The sequence below is a fragment of the Pelophylax lessonae genome (genome assembly GCF_965119305.1).
Source record: "Pelophylax lessonae genome assembly, chromosome: 9".
In the NCBI taxonomy this organism is placed as follows: Eukaryota; Metazoa; Chordata; class Amphibia; order Anura; family Ranidae; genus Pelophylax; species Pelophylax lessonae.
The window spans coordinates 58,059,641-58,079,161 of NC_138776.1; the positions used below are offsets into that span (position 1 = coordinate 58,059,641).

The 19,521-nt window shown below is 44.9% G+C and overlaps 1 protein-coding gene across 1 annotated transcript; it reads right to left on the bottom strand.

The window, feature by feature from the left end:
* Positions 1-4,534: 4,534 nt before the first annotated feature.
* On the bottom strand, positions 4,535-19,502 carry LOC309563196 (ventral anterior homeobox 1b-like). Its single transcript, XM_082267559.1, has 3 exons — positions 19,205-19,502; positions 16,556-16,743; positions 4,535-5,153 (listed from the first exon to the last, which is right to left on the bottom strand). Exons 1-3 carry the CDS (start codon positions 19,443-19,445, stop codon positions 4,692-4,694), a joined length of 891 nt encoding a protein of 296 aa, XP_082123685.1. The 5' UTR covers positions 19,446-19,502; the 3' UTR covers positions 4,535-4,691.
* Positions 19,503-19,521: the final 19 nt, after the last annotated feature.

Consider the following 19,521-nt stretch of genomic DNA (forward strand, 5'->3'; position numbering starts at 1 on the left):
ACCTGTGTGATTTTGCCCTTAATTGTTTTTTTTACATTAAAAAAATACTGTATTTTCTGGCGTATAAGACTACTTTTGAACATCAAAAAAATCCCCCAAAAATGGGAGGTCCTCTTATAGACCGAGTATAATATCTCCAAGGTAACCTAAGTATAAGTATTACCGGTCGATGAAAATTAGGGGGGTCGTCTTATACGCCCAGTCCTCTTATACGCCGGAAAATACGGGTAATAATAATTTTTTTAAAAATGTTTAAAATTATTTTATTTTACACTTTTTTTTAGAATTATTTATTACAATGTTTAATAATTATTTTTTACAATTTGTTATTTTTTTACTGGACAGGGAAGCCTGCAGCACTGCGGGAGGGGATCAGGAGCAGGCAGAACAGGGAGGGGGATCGGTGTCAGAGAAGCAATTACAGGAATGATGCCCTGTGTCTGTGTCTGTGTCTCTCCCCACAGTAGCTGAAAGCTGGCAGGAGGGGGAAAAAAACCTGCTTTCAGCTGCTGCAGAGAGCCGCACAGGGCTTCCTTCTGTAATTGCCCCTCTGCCCGACCGCACTGATTCCCCATGCTGTTGGGCCCCCCTCTGTGCCCGGGCCCTCTACAGGAGGACTGGTGCCCCCCCTCCCCCCCCCCCCATCAGCAGCCCTGAATAAATTAAATTTTTTGTTTTGGGTGTAATACTGCTTTAAAAAAATGACTTAGGAATTAAATGAATTACTTAGCAACCGACTTTCTGCTATTTAATGTGGATGAACGGCCGCTGTAGACAAAGCGATGTACCTGTACCTCGCTGCCTACTTCTGGGTTAAGGGTGTGCGTATGTGCGCCCCCTGTCTGACACCCACTGTGATTGTACACATGGGGAGCCTGCCAGCAGGTCCCGACCAATGATTCACTGCCGGGGCCTACTGATCGCCCGTGTGCAGCTCTGTACAGAGGGAGCAATTCCTGCAAAGCAGGGATAAGAAACTGAGAGATCTCTTAGTAAAAGCAACACACGTTACACATTGTTAGGCACATAGTCAAAGCGGAGTTCCACCCCAAAAGTGGAACTTCCACTCATTTGCTTCCTTCCCCCCCTTCCGGTGCCACATATGGCACCTTTCAGGGGGGAGGGGGGAACAGGTACCTATTTTTGACAGGTACCCTTCCCCACTTCCGGGAGTCGGCGCCGTGGCGCCGTCCCTCTGAAGTTTGGCCCACACCTCCTTACCCTGCTGCCGAGCCAATCCGAATGCGCAATGCGCTTTGTGCATACGAAGTAGGGATCCGCCGGTGAAGCCACTGCTGGGTTTTCTCACCGGCAATGGCGGCGGCAGCACCCGACATCCGATGGAAACATCGGCTGCGGTGCCGACATCACTGGACTCCAGAACAGGTAAGTGTCCTAATATTAAAAGTCAGCAGCTACAGTATGTATTAACCCCTTTTTCCCCCCAGATGTTAACCCCTAATCAGCCAGTGTCAAAAATACAGTAATCACTGATCACTGTATCAATATCGCTTCTTGGCCTTTTGGCTAAGATCAAGTGATCAAGTGTAAGATCGCTGTATTAATGTCACTGGTGATGTCAGTAGCAGTTAGTTAGTCCCCCCCCCCAGCGTTAGTTAGTGGCAAATTGCCCACTGCACTATCGCAGTCCCATTATAAGTCGTTGATCGCTGCCATTAGTCAAATATATAATGTAAAAAATTAAAATTCTAGTATATATGCCATAGTTTGTAGACGATATAACTTTCACGCAAACCAATCCATGTACACTTTTTGGGATTTTTTTTTTTTTTAAACGTAGCAGAATACATTTTGGACAAAATTTATGTTGAAATTTTATTTTTAAAATTTTTTCATTGAATATGTTTTATACCAGAATGTAAAAAATATATTTTTTAAAAATGTCTGTCTAAAAAAAAACCCAGTATTGTTCAAATACCACCAAAAGCAAGCTTAATTTGTGTGAAAAATAATACAAATTTGGTTTAGATACAGCGTTGCATGGCCGCGCATTTACAAGTAAAAATAGCGCAGTGCGGAACAGCAAAAAAATGGCTTGGTCATGAAGGGGGTAAAATCTTCCAGAGCTGAAGTGGTTAATAAATTAAAGATTATAGGAGATTTTGGTGATTGGGTTCACATCCACTTTAAAATGACAATGCAAAAAAAGAGAGCAGTAGGGGAAATTTTAGCTTCAAGTCTAGCTATTCCATAGACTGATGTCTGTTTTTGTTTTTTAGCGGCAATAAAAAGTTACCAAACGCAGAAAAAACGAATTACACAAAGTGCTTGTTTCTATTGTTACATAGACACACCGGGCCCATCCAAGGAGCCATGGGTCATCAGCAGACAGAGAAAGGAACAGACACAAGTCACTGGTCCACAAACATCGCCTCATTTCCATTTAATTGCGGATCCAGACAGCCAGAAACACATGAAATCTTCCCACATATCAAATAATAATAATTTGGTGTTTAAATAGAATGTGAAAATACATTAAATTTTTTATATATAGTTTTTCTTTCATATATAGAGATGTCAAGTCACTCGCACAACATTAACACAAAACAAACCTTGGACATCCAGAGCAAGAAAAAAAAAAATTTGGCGGTAAATTTCGGGTGTTGAAATTTTCCATAATCCAGCTACATTCCCTTCACTTAAATAGTTTACAATAAAAATATTAGAATAAGATTATGGCGCCGTACAAGGCCGTCCTTTAGCTACACGGAGGCGTGCGGCTTATCTGGCTCAGGAGCAGGTGACGCAGGTCCGCGGGGGCGAGCACCAAGTCAGCTGATCAGAGTATGTCATTGTGTAAGGCGCCCAATGACGCATTCAAGTACTAAGTGACAATTGCTGGTGTAACGTCAGTAAACGGACACCTCCGCTTTTGGACACGGAGAGTACATGAAGGTGGGCACAGCATAAGGTTCCTTAAGACACTCCCCCAACGTTCGCTTGTGTGCGATTGGCTCTTTGGTGGCACTGGGTAGAGTTAATTAGTTGTAATGCCAATTTTTTAATGTCACATATTTAAATAAAAAAAGATCTATGTCCATTGAGTCAATCTTTTATTCTTAACGCAGCATATTCCGCAACACATTTTTTCCGAAAAAAAAAAATTTGGCCAGAACTAAGAGTTGAAGGACAGTAATGGGAACGTTGCAGGGTCAAAGTGCACTGCCAATGCTGGGAAAGGGAAGGGGGTGGACCATGGGGGACTTCATATATTGGATTCATTTGGGACTCATCTTTCTGGCACATTGCGTTATTATCCATAACACACGACTTTGAAAAAGATGTACAAATGTTTAATTTAGGCATGATAGGTGGAGATTGAACATTGTAGAACAACCGATTGTTACACAATTTTCATTTTCACTTTCCAAACATTCCAATTCATGTCATTGACAGGGGTGATGGATGCAAAAAACTCTTTAGCTGCTCTAAAAAGTGAAGACCATAATGGTGTTTGATGGATGTTCAGACTGAAATTATGATGAAAACTCAATTCTGCTGTCATATTACACCTTGTGCATTGTGTAGGTTCTTCCAGCCGAGCTGAGTTCTAGGATTATGGTCACAATTTGGTGGCTGGTTTGGTCAGGGATACACAGCTTGGAGATAGGAAACTGGTAGAGTCCCTCCCTTCGAAATGGGGAGACAGGCAAAATGAAGGTGTACACTCCTAGGAGGTCAGATATTAGGGTGTCTGTGGGAACAGTTCTCAAAGTTTGCCATTGGGAGTTGATGAGGGGCATAAAGCTCCTGTTTCTGGGAACAACTGAGTGTTCAGGGAAATTTGCTAGAACAGATGTTAAAAGGGAGGGTTGCTTTTGCCATAGGGTGCATGAAGGTTTTCTGTTCAGTGGGTGAAGAAATTTTGGGGGTGAAATAATTGGAAGTCTGTTTTTGAGAGGACAGAGTAAGGGCTGTAGGCCTTCACTTTTGGGGGTCAGTGGTCTCAAGTTACACTATTCTGAGGTTTGGGCATCAGTGGTAATAAAGATAGAGTGGTCTGAGGTTTGGGGGTCACTGGCACTAAGTTATAGTATTCTGAGGTTTGGGGATTGGGGGCATTTGTTTACAGTCTTCTAAAGATTGGAGGCTTTAAATTTTAATAGTCTGAGGTTTGGGAGTTCATGGTAATAAGTTATAATATTCTCAGGTTTAGGTTGATGCCATTGGGGGGAAAGTACACAGCAGTTTGAGGGTCAATGGCATTAGTTTACAGTATTCTGAAGTTTGGGGATTACCGTCAATAAGTTATAACATTATAGTTTTGAGGATTTGTTGAAGTGAATTTAAATATTAATTTTGATAATATTCAGAGGTTTAGGTTAATGGCATTAAGTGGGAAAGTACGCAGGGGTTTGAGGGTTAATGGCATTCGGTTACAATATTCTGAAGTTTGGGGATCACTGTCATTAAGTTATAATATTGTGTATAATATTGTGAGGTTTGGGGATTGGGGATTGGTGGCAGAAAGTTGGAAATTTTTTAAAGATTAGCTTTATGGCATTAAGGGAAAAGTACTGAGATGTTTGGCAGTCAATGGCATTAGGGGTAGAGTAATCTGAGGTTGGGGATTGGTGGCATTGGAGTAGAGAATTCTGAGAAATTCAAGGTCAGCGGCATCACATGCCTGAGACATTTAGTCAGAGAGTGTCACCACATATTAGGAATAGTCAGTCCAGAGATTTCTTCTCTAGACCTTCTTTAGATGAATTTCTAGAGTAGGGTTCGAAGGCCGAGGAGCTGAGGTACCTGGCGGAGAGTTCCTGGAGGTTCCCTGCCATTGTCAGTGGGTTAGAGGATAGCCGGTTGGCCACAGTGCCCAGTAAAGATGGCACAGGCATGCTGAAGATGCTGTGCCCTGAAGTGTGCAGTCCAGGTTGGTGAGGGGGGGCATTGGTGACTTCGGGAATGGATTGAGCCCCGGGTCCAGAACTGTTGGTGGCCCGCAGTGCTCCTGCAGCACAGGCTGGCAATAGTCCAGGCAGACCAGGAGGGGATAGAAGACGGCCTTGTTCCAAGAGCCGGAGAACACTGCAGGTGGCTGCAGTTTCTGAAACAACTGATCGCAGCTCAGAGTCCTTACCCTGGTCTTTTTTTTGCTTTGTCCTGCGATTCTGGAACCATACTTTCACCTGTCAAGACAGCAAACAGAACCATATAAGCTAGATAGAGGAGAGAGAGAGAGAAAGTGTGCATGTGTTGGGACAGACAGAAAGAGAAGAGAGAGAGGAGAGAGATATAGAGAGAGGGGACAAGGAGGAGGGTAGGAGGGGGTGAACAGAGAGAGAGGAAGAGAGAGAAGCTAGAGGTAAGAGAGAGGAGAAAGAGAGAGTGCAAGGGAGCAAAAGAGCAATGAAGGAGAACAGAGAGGGAACAGAGAAAATGTGGTGGAGAGAGAGAAGAGAGAGATGGAGGAGAAAAAAAAGGCAGAGAAAGCTGAAGGGGAGAGGGGGAGAGAAGAGAAAAAGTGAGAGCAAATATAGAGGGAGAGAAAGAGAAGAGAGAGGTAAAATGGGGGGGGGTGAGGAGGGGTATGAAGGGGGGTTTAAACCTGAGTATGAAGAGGGGTCTGGAAAAGGGTACAGAGAGAGGAGGGGTATGGAGGTACTGGAGAGGAATATGGAGAAGGGAAAAGGGGGGTATGAAGAAGTACGAGGAGGGATATGGAGAGGGGTATAAAAAGGTTTATGAAGAAGAGTATAGAAAGGATGTGTGGAGGTGTGGGTTATAGAGAAAAGGGGTATGAAAAAGAGGAGAATGGAAAGGGGTATTGAGAGAAGGGGTAGTGGGGTTTAGAGAGGGGTATGGAGGTAATGGAGAAGAGTATGGAGGTAATGGAGAGGGGGTATGGAGGAGTATGCGGAGCGGAAAAGAGAGGGTTATGGAGAGGGATATAATGGGGTATGGGTCAGTATGGGGAGAGTTATGAAGAAGAGTATAGAGACCGGAGGGGTATGGAGAAGAGCATAAAGAGAGGAGACATATGGAAAAGGGTATATAGAGCAGGGGCGTCTGGCGAAGGGTAGAGTGAAAGAAGGCTTATGGAGAAGGGTAAAGAGAGAGGAGGGGTTTGGAGGTACTGGAGAGGAGTAAAGTGGGGTATGGAACAGTATGGGAAAGGGTATGGAGGTATTGGGGGTAGGGAGGAGTATGGAGGAGTATGGGGAGGGGTATTCAGAAGGATATAGAGGTACTGAGGAGAGCTAAGGTGGTATATGGAGAAGTATGGGGAGGGGTATGGTGAAGGAGAGGTATGGTGAGGTATGAAAGATTATGGGGACAGATATGGAGAAGGGTATGGAGGTATTGGGGAGAGCTGTATAGTGATGAATGGAGGACTATGGAGAGAGTTATGGTGGGGTATAGCGGAGTAAGGGAGGGAGTATTGAGAAGGAGAGGTATAGTGAGGTATGAAGGAGTATGGGGAGGAGCAGGGGTGGACTGACAACTCATGGGGCCCCCGGGCAATCAGAGATCATGGGGCCCCCTGTGTCCACACTCAAACCACACAAAGCGCCACCTACAAATTGCAGCTCAGCCACATAGAGTGGGCATTTAAATATCTACCACAGCATAGCCTGCATGGAAGGTCCTAGCTTCTTTCTGTAGTGTGTAGCCTCTCATGGGGCCCCCTACTGACCCTGGGCCCCCGGGCAGTGCCCTAATCTCCGAATGGTCAGTCCGCCCCTGGGGAGGAGTATGGAGAAGGGTATGTAGGTACTGAGGAGAGGTGTATAATGGGTTATGGAGGAGTTTGGAGAGAGGTATGGTGGGGTATAGAGGAGTAAGGGAAGGGGTATGGAGAAGGAGAGGTATTGTAAAGTAAGAAGGAGTATGGGGAGGGGTATGGAGAAGGGTATGGAGGTACTGGTGAGAGGTGTATAGTGGGGTATGGAGGAGTATGGGGTGAGGTATGGTGGAGTATGGAGGAGTATAGGGAGAAGTATGGAGAAGAGTATAGAAGTCCTGGGCAGAAAGGCATAGTGGGGTATGGAGGAGAATGGGGAGAGATATAGAGGTACTAGTAAGAGGGTTATAGTGGGGTATGGAAGAGTATGGGGAATGGTCTGGTGGGGTATGGAGGTACAGGGGAGGGGTATAGTGGGGTATGGAGGAGTATGGGGAGGGATATAGTGGGGTATCTGGACAAAGGGTATGGTGGAGTATGGGGAGTGGTATGGAGCTACTAGGGAGGGGTATGATGAGATTTAGAGGGGTATTGAGTAGGGTATGGAAGAACTTGGGAGAGGGGTATAGTGGGGAATGGAAAAGGATGGGGGAGGGGTATAGTGGGATATGGAGGTATCTGGGCAAAGGGTATAGTAGAGTATAGGGAGGGGTATGGTGAGGTATGGAGAGGTATGGAGGTACCTGGGAGAGGGGTATAGTGGGGTATGGAGGAGTATGGAAAGGGGTGTAGAGTATGGAGTGGAGTATGAGGAGGGGTATGGAAGCACTGGGGCTATAGTGAGGTATAGAGGGGTATGGAGGTAACTGGGAAAGGGGTAGAGAGGGGCATGAAGTAGCATGGGGAGGAGTAAAATGGGGTATGGGGGTATCTGGGCAAAGGGTATGGAGGTACTGGGGAGGAGTATGATGAGGTATGGAGAGGTATGGAGGTACCTGGGAGAGGGGTATGGTGAGGTATGGAGAAGGGTATTGAGGTATCTGGGAAAGGGGTATAGTGGGGTATGGAGTAGTATGGGGAGGGGTACAGTGGGGGTATAGAGAAGCATGGGGAGAAGTATAATGGAGAAATTGAGGCATCAGGGCAAAGGGTATGGTGGAGTATGGGGAGGGGTATGAGGAGGGGTATGGTGCGGTATGGAAAAGGGTATTGAGGAGTATGGTGAGGGGTATAGTTGGGTATGGAAGAGTATAGGGAGGGGTATAGGGGGGTATGGAAGAGAATAGGGAGGGGTATAGTGGGGTATGAAGGAGTATGGGGAGGGGTATAGTGGGTTATAGAGGAGATAGGGAAGGGGTATGAGGAGGGGTATGGGGAGGTATGGAGAAGGGTATGGAGGAATATGGAGAGGTATGGGGAAGGGTATAGAGGAGCATGGGGAGGGGTATGGAGAGGGTAATGGGGAGGTATGAAGAAGGGTATGGAGGAGTATGGGGGTATAGTGGGGTATGGAGGAGTATGGGGAGGGGTATAGTGGGATATGGAGTAGTATAGAGATGGGTATGAGGAGGGATATGTAGAGGTATGGAGAAGGGTATGGAGGAGTATGGGGAGGGGTATGGGGAGGTATGGAGAAGGATATGGAGGAGTATGGGGAGGGGTATAGTGGGGAATGGAGGAGTATGGGGAGGGGAATGAAGGGGGGTATGGAGAAGGGTATGGAGAAGTATGGGGAGGGGTATGGAGAGGAGTATGGATAGGTATGGAGGAGTATGGGGAGGTATGGAGAAGGATATGTAGGAGTATGGGGAGGTATGGAGGAGAGCATGGAGGAGTATGGGGAGGTATGGAGAAGAGTGTGGAGGAGTATCGGGAGGTATGGAGAAGGGTATGGAGGAATATGGAGAGGTATGGAGAAGGGTATGGAGGAGTATGGGAAGGGGTATGGAGAGGGTAATGGGGAGGTATGGAGAAGGGTATGGAGGAGTATGGGGAGTGGTATGGAGAGGATAATGGGGAGGTATGGAGAAGGATATGGAAGAGTATGGGGAGGGGTATGGAGAAAGTAATGGGGAGGTATGGAGAAGGGTATGGAGGAGTATGGGGAGGGATATGGAGCAGTATGGGGAGGTATGGAGAGGGTAATGGGGAGGTATGGAGAAGGGTATGGAAGAGTATGGGGAGGTATGGAGAGGGTAATGGGGAGGTATGGAGAAGGGTATGGAGGAGTATGGGGAGGGGTATGGAGAGGGTAATGGGAAAATATAGAAATGGGTATGGAGGAGTATAGGGAGGGGTATGGAGAGGGTAATGGGGAGGTATGGAGACGGGTATGGAGGAGTATGGGGAGGGGTATGGAGAGGGTACTGGGGAGGTATAGAGAAGGGTATGGAGAAGTATGGGGAGGGGTATGGAGAGGGTAATGAGGAGGTATGGAGAAGGGAATAGAAAGGGTAATGGGGAGGTACGGAGAAGGGTATGGAGGAGTATGGGGAGGTATGGAGAGGGTAATGGGGAGGTATGGAGAAAGGTATGGAGGAGTATGGGGAGGGGTATGGAGAAGTATGGGGAGGGGTATGGAGAGGGTAATGGGGAGGTATGGGGAAGGGTATGGAGGAGTATGGGGAGGGTTATGGAGAGGGTAATGGGGAGGTATGGAGAAGGGTATGGAGGGGTATGGGGAGGTATGGAGAAGGGTATGGAGGAGTATGGGGAGGTATGGAGAAGGGTATGGAGGAGTATGGAGAAGAGCATGGAGGAGTATGGGGAGTTATGGAGAAGGGTATGGAGGAGTATGGAGAAGAGCATGGAGGAGTATGGGGAGGGATGGAGAAGGGTATGGAAGAGTATGGGGAGGTATGGAGAAGGGTATGGAGGAGAATGGGGAGGTATGGAGAAGGGTATGGAGGAGTATGGAGAAGAGCATGGAGGAGTATGGGGAGGGATGGAGAAGGGTATGGAAGAGTATGGGGAGGTATGGAGAAGGTTATGGAGGAGTATGGGGAGGTATGGAGAAGGGTATGGAGGAGTATGGAGAAGAGCATGGAGGAGTATGGGGAGGTATGGAGAAGGGTATGGAGGAGTATGGGGAGGTATGGAGAAGGGTATGGAGGAGTATGGGGAGGTATGGAGAAGGGTATGGAGGAGTATGGAGAAGAGCATGGAGGAGTATGGGGAGGTATGGAGAAGGGTATGGAGGAGTATGGGGATGTATGGAGAAGGGTATGGAGGAGTATGGAGAAGAGCATGGGGGAGTATGGGGAGGCATGGAGAAGGGTATGGAGGAGTATGGGGAGGTATGGAGAAGGGTATGGAGGAGTATGGAGAAGAGCATGGAGGAGTATGGGGAGGTATGGAGAAGGGTATGGAGGAGTATGGGGAGGTATGGAGAAGGGTATGTAGGAGTATGGAGAAGGGTATGGAGGAGTATGAGGAGGGGTATGGAGGAGTATGGGTGGGGGGGGGGGTATGGAGGAGTACGGAGAAGGGTATGGAGGAGTATGGGGAGGTATGGAGGAGTATTGGGAGGGGTATGGAGGAGTACGGAGAAGGGTATGGAGGAGAATGGGGAGGTATGGAGGAGTATTGGGAGGGGTATGGAGGAGGTATGGAGAAGGGTATGGAGGAGTATGGGGAGGGGTATGGAGAGGGTAGTGGGGAGGTATGGAGAAGGGTATGGAGGAGTATGGGGAGTGGTATGGAGAGGATAATGGGGAGGTATGGAGAAGGATATGGAAGAGTATGGGGAGGGGTATGGAGAAGGGTATGGAGAGGGTAATGGGGAGGTATGGAGAAGGGTATGGAAGAGTATGGGGAGGTATGGAGAGGGTAATGGGGAGGTATGGAGAAGGGTATGGAGGAGTATGGGGACGGGTATGGAGAGGGTAATGGAGAGGTATGGAGAAGGATATGGAGGAGTACAGGGAGGGGTATGGAGAGGGTAATGGGGAGGTATGGAGAAGGGTATGGAGGAGTATGGGGAGGGGTATGGAGAGGGTAATGGGAAAACATAGAATTGGGTATGGAGGAGTATGGGGAGGTATGGAGAGGGTACTGGGGAGGTATAGAGAAGGGTATGGAGGAGTATAGGGAGGGGTATGGAGAGGGTAATGGGGAGGTATGGAGACGGGTATGGAGGAGTATGGGGAGGGGTATGGAGAGGGTACTGGGGAGGTATAGAGAAGGGTATGGAGAAGTATGGGGAGGGGTATGGAGAGGGTAATGAGGAGGTATGGAGAAGGGAATAGAAAGGGTAATGGGGAGGTACGGAGAAGGGTATGGAGGAGTATGGGGAGGTATGGAGAGGGAAATGGGGAGGTATGGAGAAAGGTATGGAGAAGTATGGGGAGGGGTATGGAGAGGGTAATGGGGAGGTATGGGGAAGGGTATGGAGGAGTATGGGGAGGGTTATGGAGAGGGTAATGGGGAGGTATGGAGAAGGGTATGGAGGAGTATGGGGAGGGATGGAGAAGGGTATGGAAGAGTATGGGGAGGTATGGAGAAGGGTATGGAGGAGTATGGGGAGGTATGGAGAAGGGTATGGAGGAGTATGGCGAAGAGCATGGAGGAGTATGGGGAGGTATGGAGAAGGGTATGGAGGAGTATGGGGAGGTATGGAGAAGGGTATGGAGGAGTATGGGGAGGTATGGAGAAGGGTATGGAGGAGTATGGAGAAGAGCATGGAGGAGTATGGGGAGGTATGGAGAAGGGTATGGAGGAGTATGGGGAGGTATGGAGAAGGGTATGGAGGAGTATGGAGAAGGGTATGGAGGAGTATGAGGAGGGGTATGGAGGAGTATGGGGGGGGTATGGAGGAGTACGGAGAAGGGTATGGAGGAGTATGGGGAGGTATGGAGAAGGGTATGGAGGAGTATGGAGAAGAGCATGGAGGAGTATGGGGAGGTATGGAGAAGGGTATGGAGGAGTATGGGGAGGTATGGAGAAGGGTATGGAGGAGTATGAGGAGGGGTATGGAGGAGTATGGGTGGGGGGTATGGAGGAGTACGGAGAAGGGTATGGAGGAGTATGGGGAGGTATGGAGGAGTATTGGGAGGGGTATGGAGGAGGTATGGAGAAGGGTATGGAGGAGTATGGAGGAGTATTGGGAGGGGTATGGAGGAGGTATGGAGAAGGGTATGGAGGAGTATGGAGGAGTATTGGGAGGGGTATGGAGGAGGTATGGAGAAAGGTATGGAGGAGTATTGGGAGGAGTATCGGGAGGGGTATGGAGGAGGTATCGAGAAAGGTATGGAGGAGTATTGGGAGGGGTATGGAGGAGTATGGGGAGGTATGGAGAAGGGTATGAAGGAGTATGGAGAAGAGCATGGAGGGGTATGGGGAGGTATGGAGAAGGGTTTGTAGGAGTATGGAGAAGGGTATGGAGGAGTATGAGGAGGGGTATGGAGGAGTATGGGTGGGGGGTATGGATGAGTACGGAGAAGGGTATGGAGGAGTATGGGGAGGTATGGAGGAGTATTGGGAGGGGTATGGAGGAGGTATGGAGAAGGGTATGGAGGAGTATGGAGGAGTATTGGGAGGGGTATGGAGGAGGTATGGAGGAGTATTGGGAGGGGTATGGAGGAGTATGGAGGAGTATGGGGAGGGGTATGGAGGAGGTTTGGAGAAGGGTATGGAGGAGTATGGGGAGGTATGGAGGAGTATTGGGAGGGGTATGGAGGAGGTATGGAGGAGTATTGGGAGGGGTATAGAGGAGTATGGAGGAGTATGGAGAAAGGTATGGAAAGCATTTGAGAGAAGTGTTGAAGAAATAAATATTTAAGTGAAATCAGACAGACATGGATGAGGCAGACAGAAATAGATTTTAGGACGATATGACAAGGTGCACTGAGGCGGGATATTCATACTTCATTGTTCGATCTGAATCGTATGACAGTTTGTCCCGGCAGTAGAATCTGCTATGTACCGAAATCGGGCATTGCTCCATCCGGAGAACATATTGCCGCGTCCCCGGGGATGATGGGAACTGTCATCCGATTCGGAGTGTTACATTGTACATTGTTATATCCCAATTCTACATCTCCCTCAATCCGGTCAGTAGAAAAGTCCCAATGATATTCTAGCCGACAGCAAATCGTCCCTAAAAACAACCGACATCGTACAATCTACAGCCGGGTCCGACCCTCCAACCGGAGAAATCTGTCGGCACACAGCTCCTCTGTACACAGAATATACTGGACATAGACGGAGCAATATCCTATGTATATGCACAATTTACACTCAATATATTCCTATACATACGAGCATGCATCGCCCGATAATTATCTTCTCAAATTGTACGTGAGCCAGATCGGATCCCTTCGACGCCCCACACACACTGCCGACCATCGCAAGGGACTATTTGTATAATAAAATGATAAGGAGAATAACTGTAATAAAATGTTAAAATATGATGATTTAATAATAGAGATTATTGGTAATAATGTATTATTATTATTATGATTACTATTATGTTGTTGTTGTTGTTGTTGTTGCTGTTGCTATTCATAGAAATAATAAAAAAGTTAAAGTATGAGAGCTACATAACAATAAATATAATAATGATAATAATCGTAATATTAATAATAACAGTCATAGCAGCAATATTTTATTAATTATCATTATTATTGTTACTTTTTAACTAAATACATTATAATATAATATAATATAATATAATATAATATAATATAATATAATATGATATAATATAATATAATGTAATGTAATATAATATTATGTCCTCACATTATCTTACTGCTGCTGCTAATAATATTGATAACAACAACAATAATAAGTATAATAATCAAGATGATGTTCAGAATTATAATATTATTATAATTTATTTATTTTCCTTTTTTTTTTTTTTTTTTCGTTGTTGATACCGAAGATGATATTATTTTTATTATGATTATATAGGACGATTTGGTATATCGGGTCGAATTATAGATTGAAGTGTGTACATCCCTCCCTTTCTATTTGTTTTATATAAACAGCTATAGTAATATCATAGTAGTATATAAACAATCGGCGGTGTAATGTGAGGACAGTATAGATTATAATCGGGGAATAGATGAGTCACATAAAAGAGAATTTGGGGGGAAATGATCAATAGAAAATAAAGGATGTAAGTGATGTAGAATATAGAAGAGAAAAATAAATGTTGTAAAGTATGTAAATAAATAATGTACCACTCGGATATAATTTAATATAATATAATACAATATAATACAGAGGGATTTAGTGGGGGACTGTACATCGCACTGTATGGGATGTCATCTATATACAATAAATGTCAGATATATGAAGAATTTTTACAGGATCCCCCAGAACTGGAGTCACTCAGAGTCTACGAATATTCCGATATTGGTGGTCGGAGGGGAAGAATACAATCTCGCAGACGATTTATTGGACCCACCAGAAATTAGTTAAATATAATGCTATGGTATCAAGAGACTGAGACAGAGTGTAGATATAGAAAAATATATAAATATATGTATATATATATATATATATATATATATATACATATATATGTATATATATATACATATATGTGTATATATATATATATATATATATATATATATATATATATATATATATATATATATATATATATATATAAATATATGTATATATATAGATATAGATATAGATATGTATAGATATATATTTTTTTCGATTATTATAATAAAATATGAAATATAAATTATATTATACATTATATAATGAGTATATCATTGTCAGCTATGTCCTTCAGTCTGTCACCCTCAGCAATTGATCGGGACAATTTGATCGGGTGCTAGTCTGTCAGTATAATCGCACATATTTGTACAATGATATTCCCAACAGTTATGGGTTGAGAATAAATCGGGCATCATTTCTTGGAGGAGGCAGTTTATGGCGAAGCCATAGCTAAGAGGTGCAACAAAGTGACACCCTAAGGTGGAGGCTCTGTATGGTAAAGGCTATTTAGTGGAGGCTGTCATACAGTATGAAGGCTCTGTGTATTAAAGTCGAGGCTGTGTATGGTGTGATTAAAAAAAAACCTTTGAATAATAAGTTGGAGGCTCTTTATAATAAGGTTGAGTCTCTGTACGATGTGATAGAGTCTCTGTATAATAAAGTGGATGCTTTGTGTAGTGGAGGTTCTAAGCGGTATGATATAATAGAGGCTCTGCATAGTGGAGGTTCTGTATAATAAGGTAAAAGCTGTTTAAAATAAGTTGTAAACTCTGTATTGTATAGTGGATATTTTGTGTTATAAGTTACAATCTCTGAATGGTATGATAGAGGATTTGTATAAAGGGTCTGTATAGTAAGGTGAAGGTTCTCTGTAGTGTAATGGAGTTTCTAAGCTGTCTGGTATGATAGAGGCTCTGTATGATGAAGGTTCTGAATAGTAGGATGAAGGCTCTGTGTAGTGTGAAGGAGGTTCTGTATAATAAGGTGGAGGTTCTGTATAATAAGGTGGAGGTTCTGTATAAAGTGGAGGTTCGGGATAGTATATGGTGAAAGCTCTGTGCAGTAAATGTTCTGTATAACTGTGGGCTCTCTGTGTTGTGTGCTGGAAGTTCGGTATATTAAAGTGGAGGCTCTGTACAGTAGATGGTCTGTATGGTATAGAGGCTCTGTACAGTGGAGGCTCTGTAGGGTATCATAGAAGCTCTGTGCAGTGGAGGCTCTGTAGGGTATAGAGGCTCTGTACAGTGGAGGCTCTGTAGTGTATCATAGAGGCTGTGTCCAGAGGAGGCTCTGTAGTGTATCATAGAGGCTCTGTAAAGTGGAGGCTCTGTAGTGTATCATAGAGGCTGTGTACAGTGGAGGCTCTGTAGTGTATCATAGAGGCTCTGTACAGTGGAGGCTCTGTAGTGTATCATAGAGGCTGTGTACAGTGGAGGCTCTGTAGTGTATCATAGAGGCTCTGTACAGTGGAGGCTCTGTAGTGTATCATAGAGGCTCTGTACAGTGGAGGCTCAGTAGTGTATCATAGAGGCTCTGTACAGTGGAGGCTCTGTAGTGTATCATAGAGGCTCTGTACAGTGGAGGCTCTGTAGTGTATCATAGAGGCTCTGTACAGTGGAGGCTCTGTAGTGTATCATAGAGGCTGTGTACAGTGGAGGCTCTGTAGTGTATCATAGAGGCTCTGTACAGTGGAGGCTCTGTAGGGTATCATATAGGCTATGTACAGTGGAGGCTCTGTAGTGTATCATAGAGGCTCTGTACAGTGGAGGCTCTGTATGGTATAGAGGCTGTGTACAGTAGAGGCTCTGTAGTGTATCATAGAGGCTGTGTACAGTGGAGGCTCTGTAGGGTATCATAGAGGCTGTGTACAGTAGAGGCTCTGTAGGGTATCATAGAGGCTGTGTACAGTGGAGGCTCTGTAGGGTATAGAGGCTCTGTACAGTGGATGCTCTGTATGGTATGACAGAGGCTCAGTGCAGTGGAGGTCCTGTAGGGTATCATAGAGGCTGTGTACAGTGGAGGCTCTGTAGGGTATCATAGAGGCTGTGTACAGTGGAGCCTCTGTAGGGTATCATAGAGGCTCTGTACAGTGGAGGCTCTGTAGGGTATAGAGGCTCTGTACAGTGGAGGCTCTGTAGGGTATAAAGACTGTGTACAGTGGAGGCTTTGTATGGTATGACAGAGGCTCAGTACAGTGGAGGCTCTGTAGTGTATCATAGAGGTTCTGTGTGGTATGACAGAGGCTCAGTACAGTGGAGGCTCTGTAGTGTATCATAGAGGTTCTGTGTGGTATGACAGAGGCTCAGTACAGTGGAGGTCCTGTAGGGTATCATAGAGGCTCTGTATGGTATTATAAAGACTCCATACAGTGCAGAGGTCCTGTCGGCATTTTCAGATTCTGTGGAGGCACTTTGAGGATGCCGAGCCTCCAGTGAGGCTCCATACCTGGGTCTCTGAGAGGTTGAGTTGCCGGGCCAGTTCTGTCCTCTCTCTGCCCACCACGTACTGGCACCTCTGGAACTCCATCTCCAACCTGTACAGCTGCTCCGCAGTGAAGGAGGTTCGGGTCCGCTTGGGTCGGTCCAGGTCCAGCCCCTTCGGAAGGATAATCTCCCGGATGGAGCCCTTGGCATCTGAGGGGGCAGAGAAAGAAATCAATTAATTCCAAAAAGTTTCCTTTCACCCCTAATTCTCCAAATCATTCATCACAGGGACCCCTGAAGAGCTCTCTTGTTCTCCTGGGGCCCCCAAAACTCCTCCTGCCGGACCCCAGCAGCCCAGAAACTCTGGGATTTTCTCTTTTATACTTCCTCTGAAATCGAATTATTAACATAAATAAATCAGAAGAATATTGGACATTTCTATATAATTAAGAGAGAGAAGTAAATAGAAGAGTTTTCTCTCCGATACTCTGTGTAAAGAAATCATTTCTAAAATATAATGGTACATCGCACGCTGGACACTAAACCTTCCCGCAATCGTTCTGGATCGCCCCGATTAGTATTGATTATTTCACTGCTTCCCGCAATTTACAACCGATTTTTATCATCTCTGTAAACACCTAAATCAGAAAAAATCACAGAAAGAATAAGGAAAAAAAAAATGTATTTTTTTAAATAATATTATATATTGTCAGGTGTTGTGGAGAGACGACTATTATTATTACTATTATTATAATTGCAATTTCTGCAACTATATATTTAAAAGAATAATAAAAGTTATATTTTTGGTATTATCATTGTCATTGCATTATCATAATATAAAAAAATATGTATATATACATCTTTAAAAAAAAAAATAGAGAAAAATAGTAATAAAAATACTACTAATAATAACAACAACAATAACAACAACAACAACAACAAAATAATAATAACAATAAAAATAAAAATAACAGCAACAACAATAAAAATAATCATAATATTAAAAATACTACTATCACAAATACTAGTACTACTAATATTAATAATATTAATAGCAATAATAATAATATTAATAACAATAGAAATAATAACAATAATAATAGAAAATAAACTACTACTACTAATAATAATACTATTACTACTACTAATAATAATAATACTATTACTACTACTAATAATAATAATAATAATAAAAATAGTGGTCTGTGGTATTTTCTCTCTGTATTTTCCCTTCATAAAGAACATTTGTCTTTCTCAGGGAGCCTTGAGCGGACCCCAGGGGATTGAAGTAGACTTCCCTCTAGGAGCCCGGGGCAGATTTTATTGAAATAATTGGGAATTTTTTCCACAGAATTTTGGTTCACTGTGAGAAGATTTCTCATTATGGCACTAATTAAGCTAATGAAATAAAAGATGTGATTATTGCCAATTATTAGAAGATATACAGGAAGCCTCCAAAAGAGTCACTGAGAAGAACGCCAGGAGGCAATGCAGGAATTCTGTCCCTGGGGGAGGCTCAGAGGGAGGAAAATGTGAATGGACACTTCCACTGCTGTACACAGACCAGTATGGGGACAAAGCATGGTCTGCTACCTACCCTGTTTGCTAGAGAGGATACAGAGGCTGGTATGGTGGGTAGAAGGCTTCTACACAGGACTAGAGGCTGGTATGGTGGAGGACATGCTAGCAGACAAGACTAGAGGCTGGCATGGTGGATAGGAGGCTGGCAGTCAGGACAAGGGGCTGGTATGGTGAGTAGGAGGCTGCTGTGGAGAGATAGAGCTAATTTGGAGGGTAAATGGTTGGTATGAAGGGATAGAGGCTGTATAGTTGGTGGGAGACTGACAGCCATGAGATAGAGTTTGATATACTGTTTAGGAGGCTGCTATGAAGAGACAGAGGCTTTCCACAGTGGGTATTCGGTTGGTATGAAAGGACAGAGCTTGATATGGGAGTTAGGAGGCTGCTATGGAGGGAAAGAGGCAAATATGGAGGGGCCGAGGTTGGTATAGTGGGTAGAAGCTGCCATAGAGGAAAATAATCTGGTGATAGGTGTAGGAGGTTGGTATGGAGGGAAAGAGGTTTGTGTGGGGGGTACTATAGAGAAACAGAGGTTGGTATGGTGGGTAGAAGGCTACTATGGAGGCAATAGGCTGGCATCATTTCTAGGAGGCTGGTATGGAGGAACAGGAGCTGCTATGGGGTTTAGGGGGCTTCTATGGAGGGCAGAGGTTGGTATTGAGGGTAGAAGGCTGCTATGAAGAGACAGAGGCTGGTTTTGTTGAGTTGGAATCCAGAAGTCTGAGACTTGTTGGTACAGAGGCTGGGCTAGGGGAATGGACACCAGCATAAGTCCTATATTGGTACTGGAGATAAGGGAAGTTGCCTTTTAGGCACACAGTCTCACTAGTTGGTAGAATTTGACACGTAGGAATATATTCCTTCATTACAGTTAAAATTTTCAATTTTTGATGGCTGGTATGGGACAAACTGGTTGGTGTGAAGGTGCAGAGGTTGGCATATGAATGATGTGTATGGAGGCATAGGATCTGGTATATGATATTATGGCATGTGGAACAGAGGTTAGGGAGAAGATGGAGGCAGTCTGGCACTGGAACATACAAGCTGGTATTGAATGACTGATATATGGAGACAGAAGTTGGCACATTACCTCGGACCAGAATCCTCCTGCAGTAGTCTGGGTCAGTTGTTCCACCGTTCTTGGACTTTACACAGGTGTCAGAAGCTCCAGGAGTTGAGTATGTGGCTTGCTGCTCCTTGAGGTAAGAGTCCCCAAGGCTGCTTTGGCTGTCCCTGGAGTCTTTGACTTCCTTGTGCCCAGGTTTGGTGTTTCGGGGCTCCTCTGTGCCAGGGTTGCACCTAATGTCCATACTGCGAGTTTTCTCAAACATATATAGAGAAGAATTCCCTTTGTTGCCAGGAAAAGGGTCCAAGGCTGATACTGTGGGCACTGGGGTAACCTGGAAA

Excerpts from the sequence above, each read along its gene's own strand:
- LOC309563196 (XM_082267559.1), bottom strand. The coding sequence starts at position 19,445 with ATGTTTGAGAAAACTCGCAGTATGGACATTAGGTGCAACCCTGGCACA. Across the intron at positions 16,744-19,204 it reads CAGGAGGATTCTGGTCCGAG|ATGCCAAGGGCTCCATCCGG; the intron begins GTAATGTGCCAA and ends CTGCCCCCTCAG. Across the intron at positions 5,154-16,555 it reads TCAACCTCTCAGAGACCCAG|GTGAAAGTATGGTTCCAGAA; the intron begins GTATGGAGCCTC and ends CTGTCTTGACAG.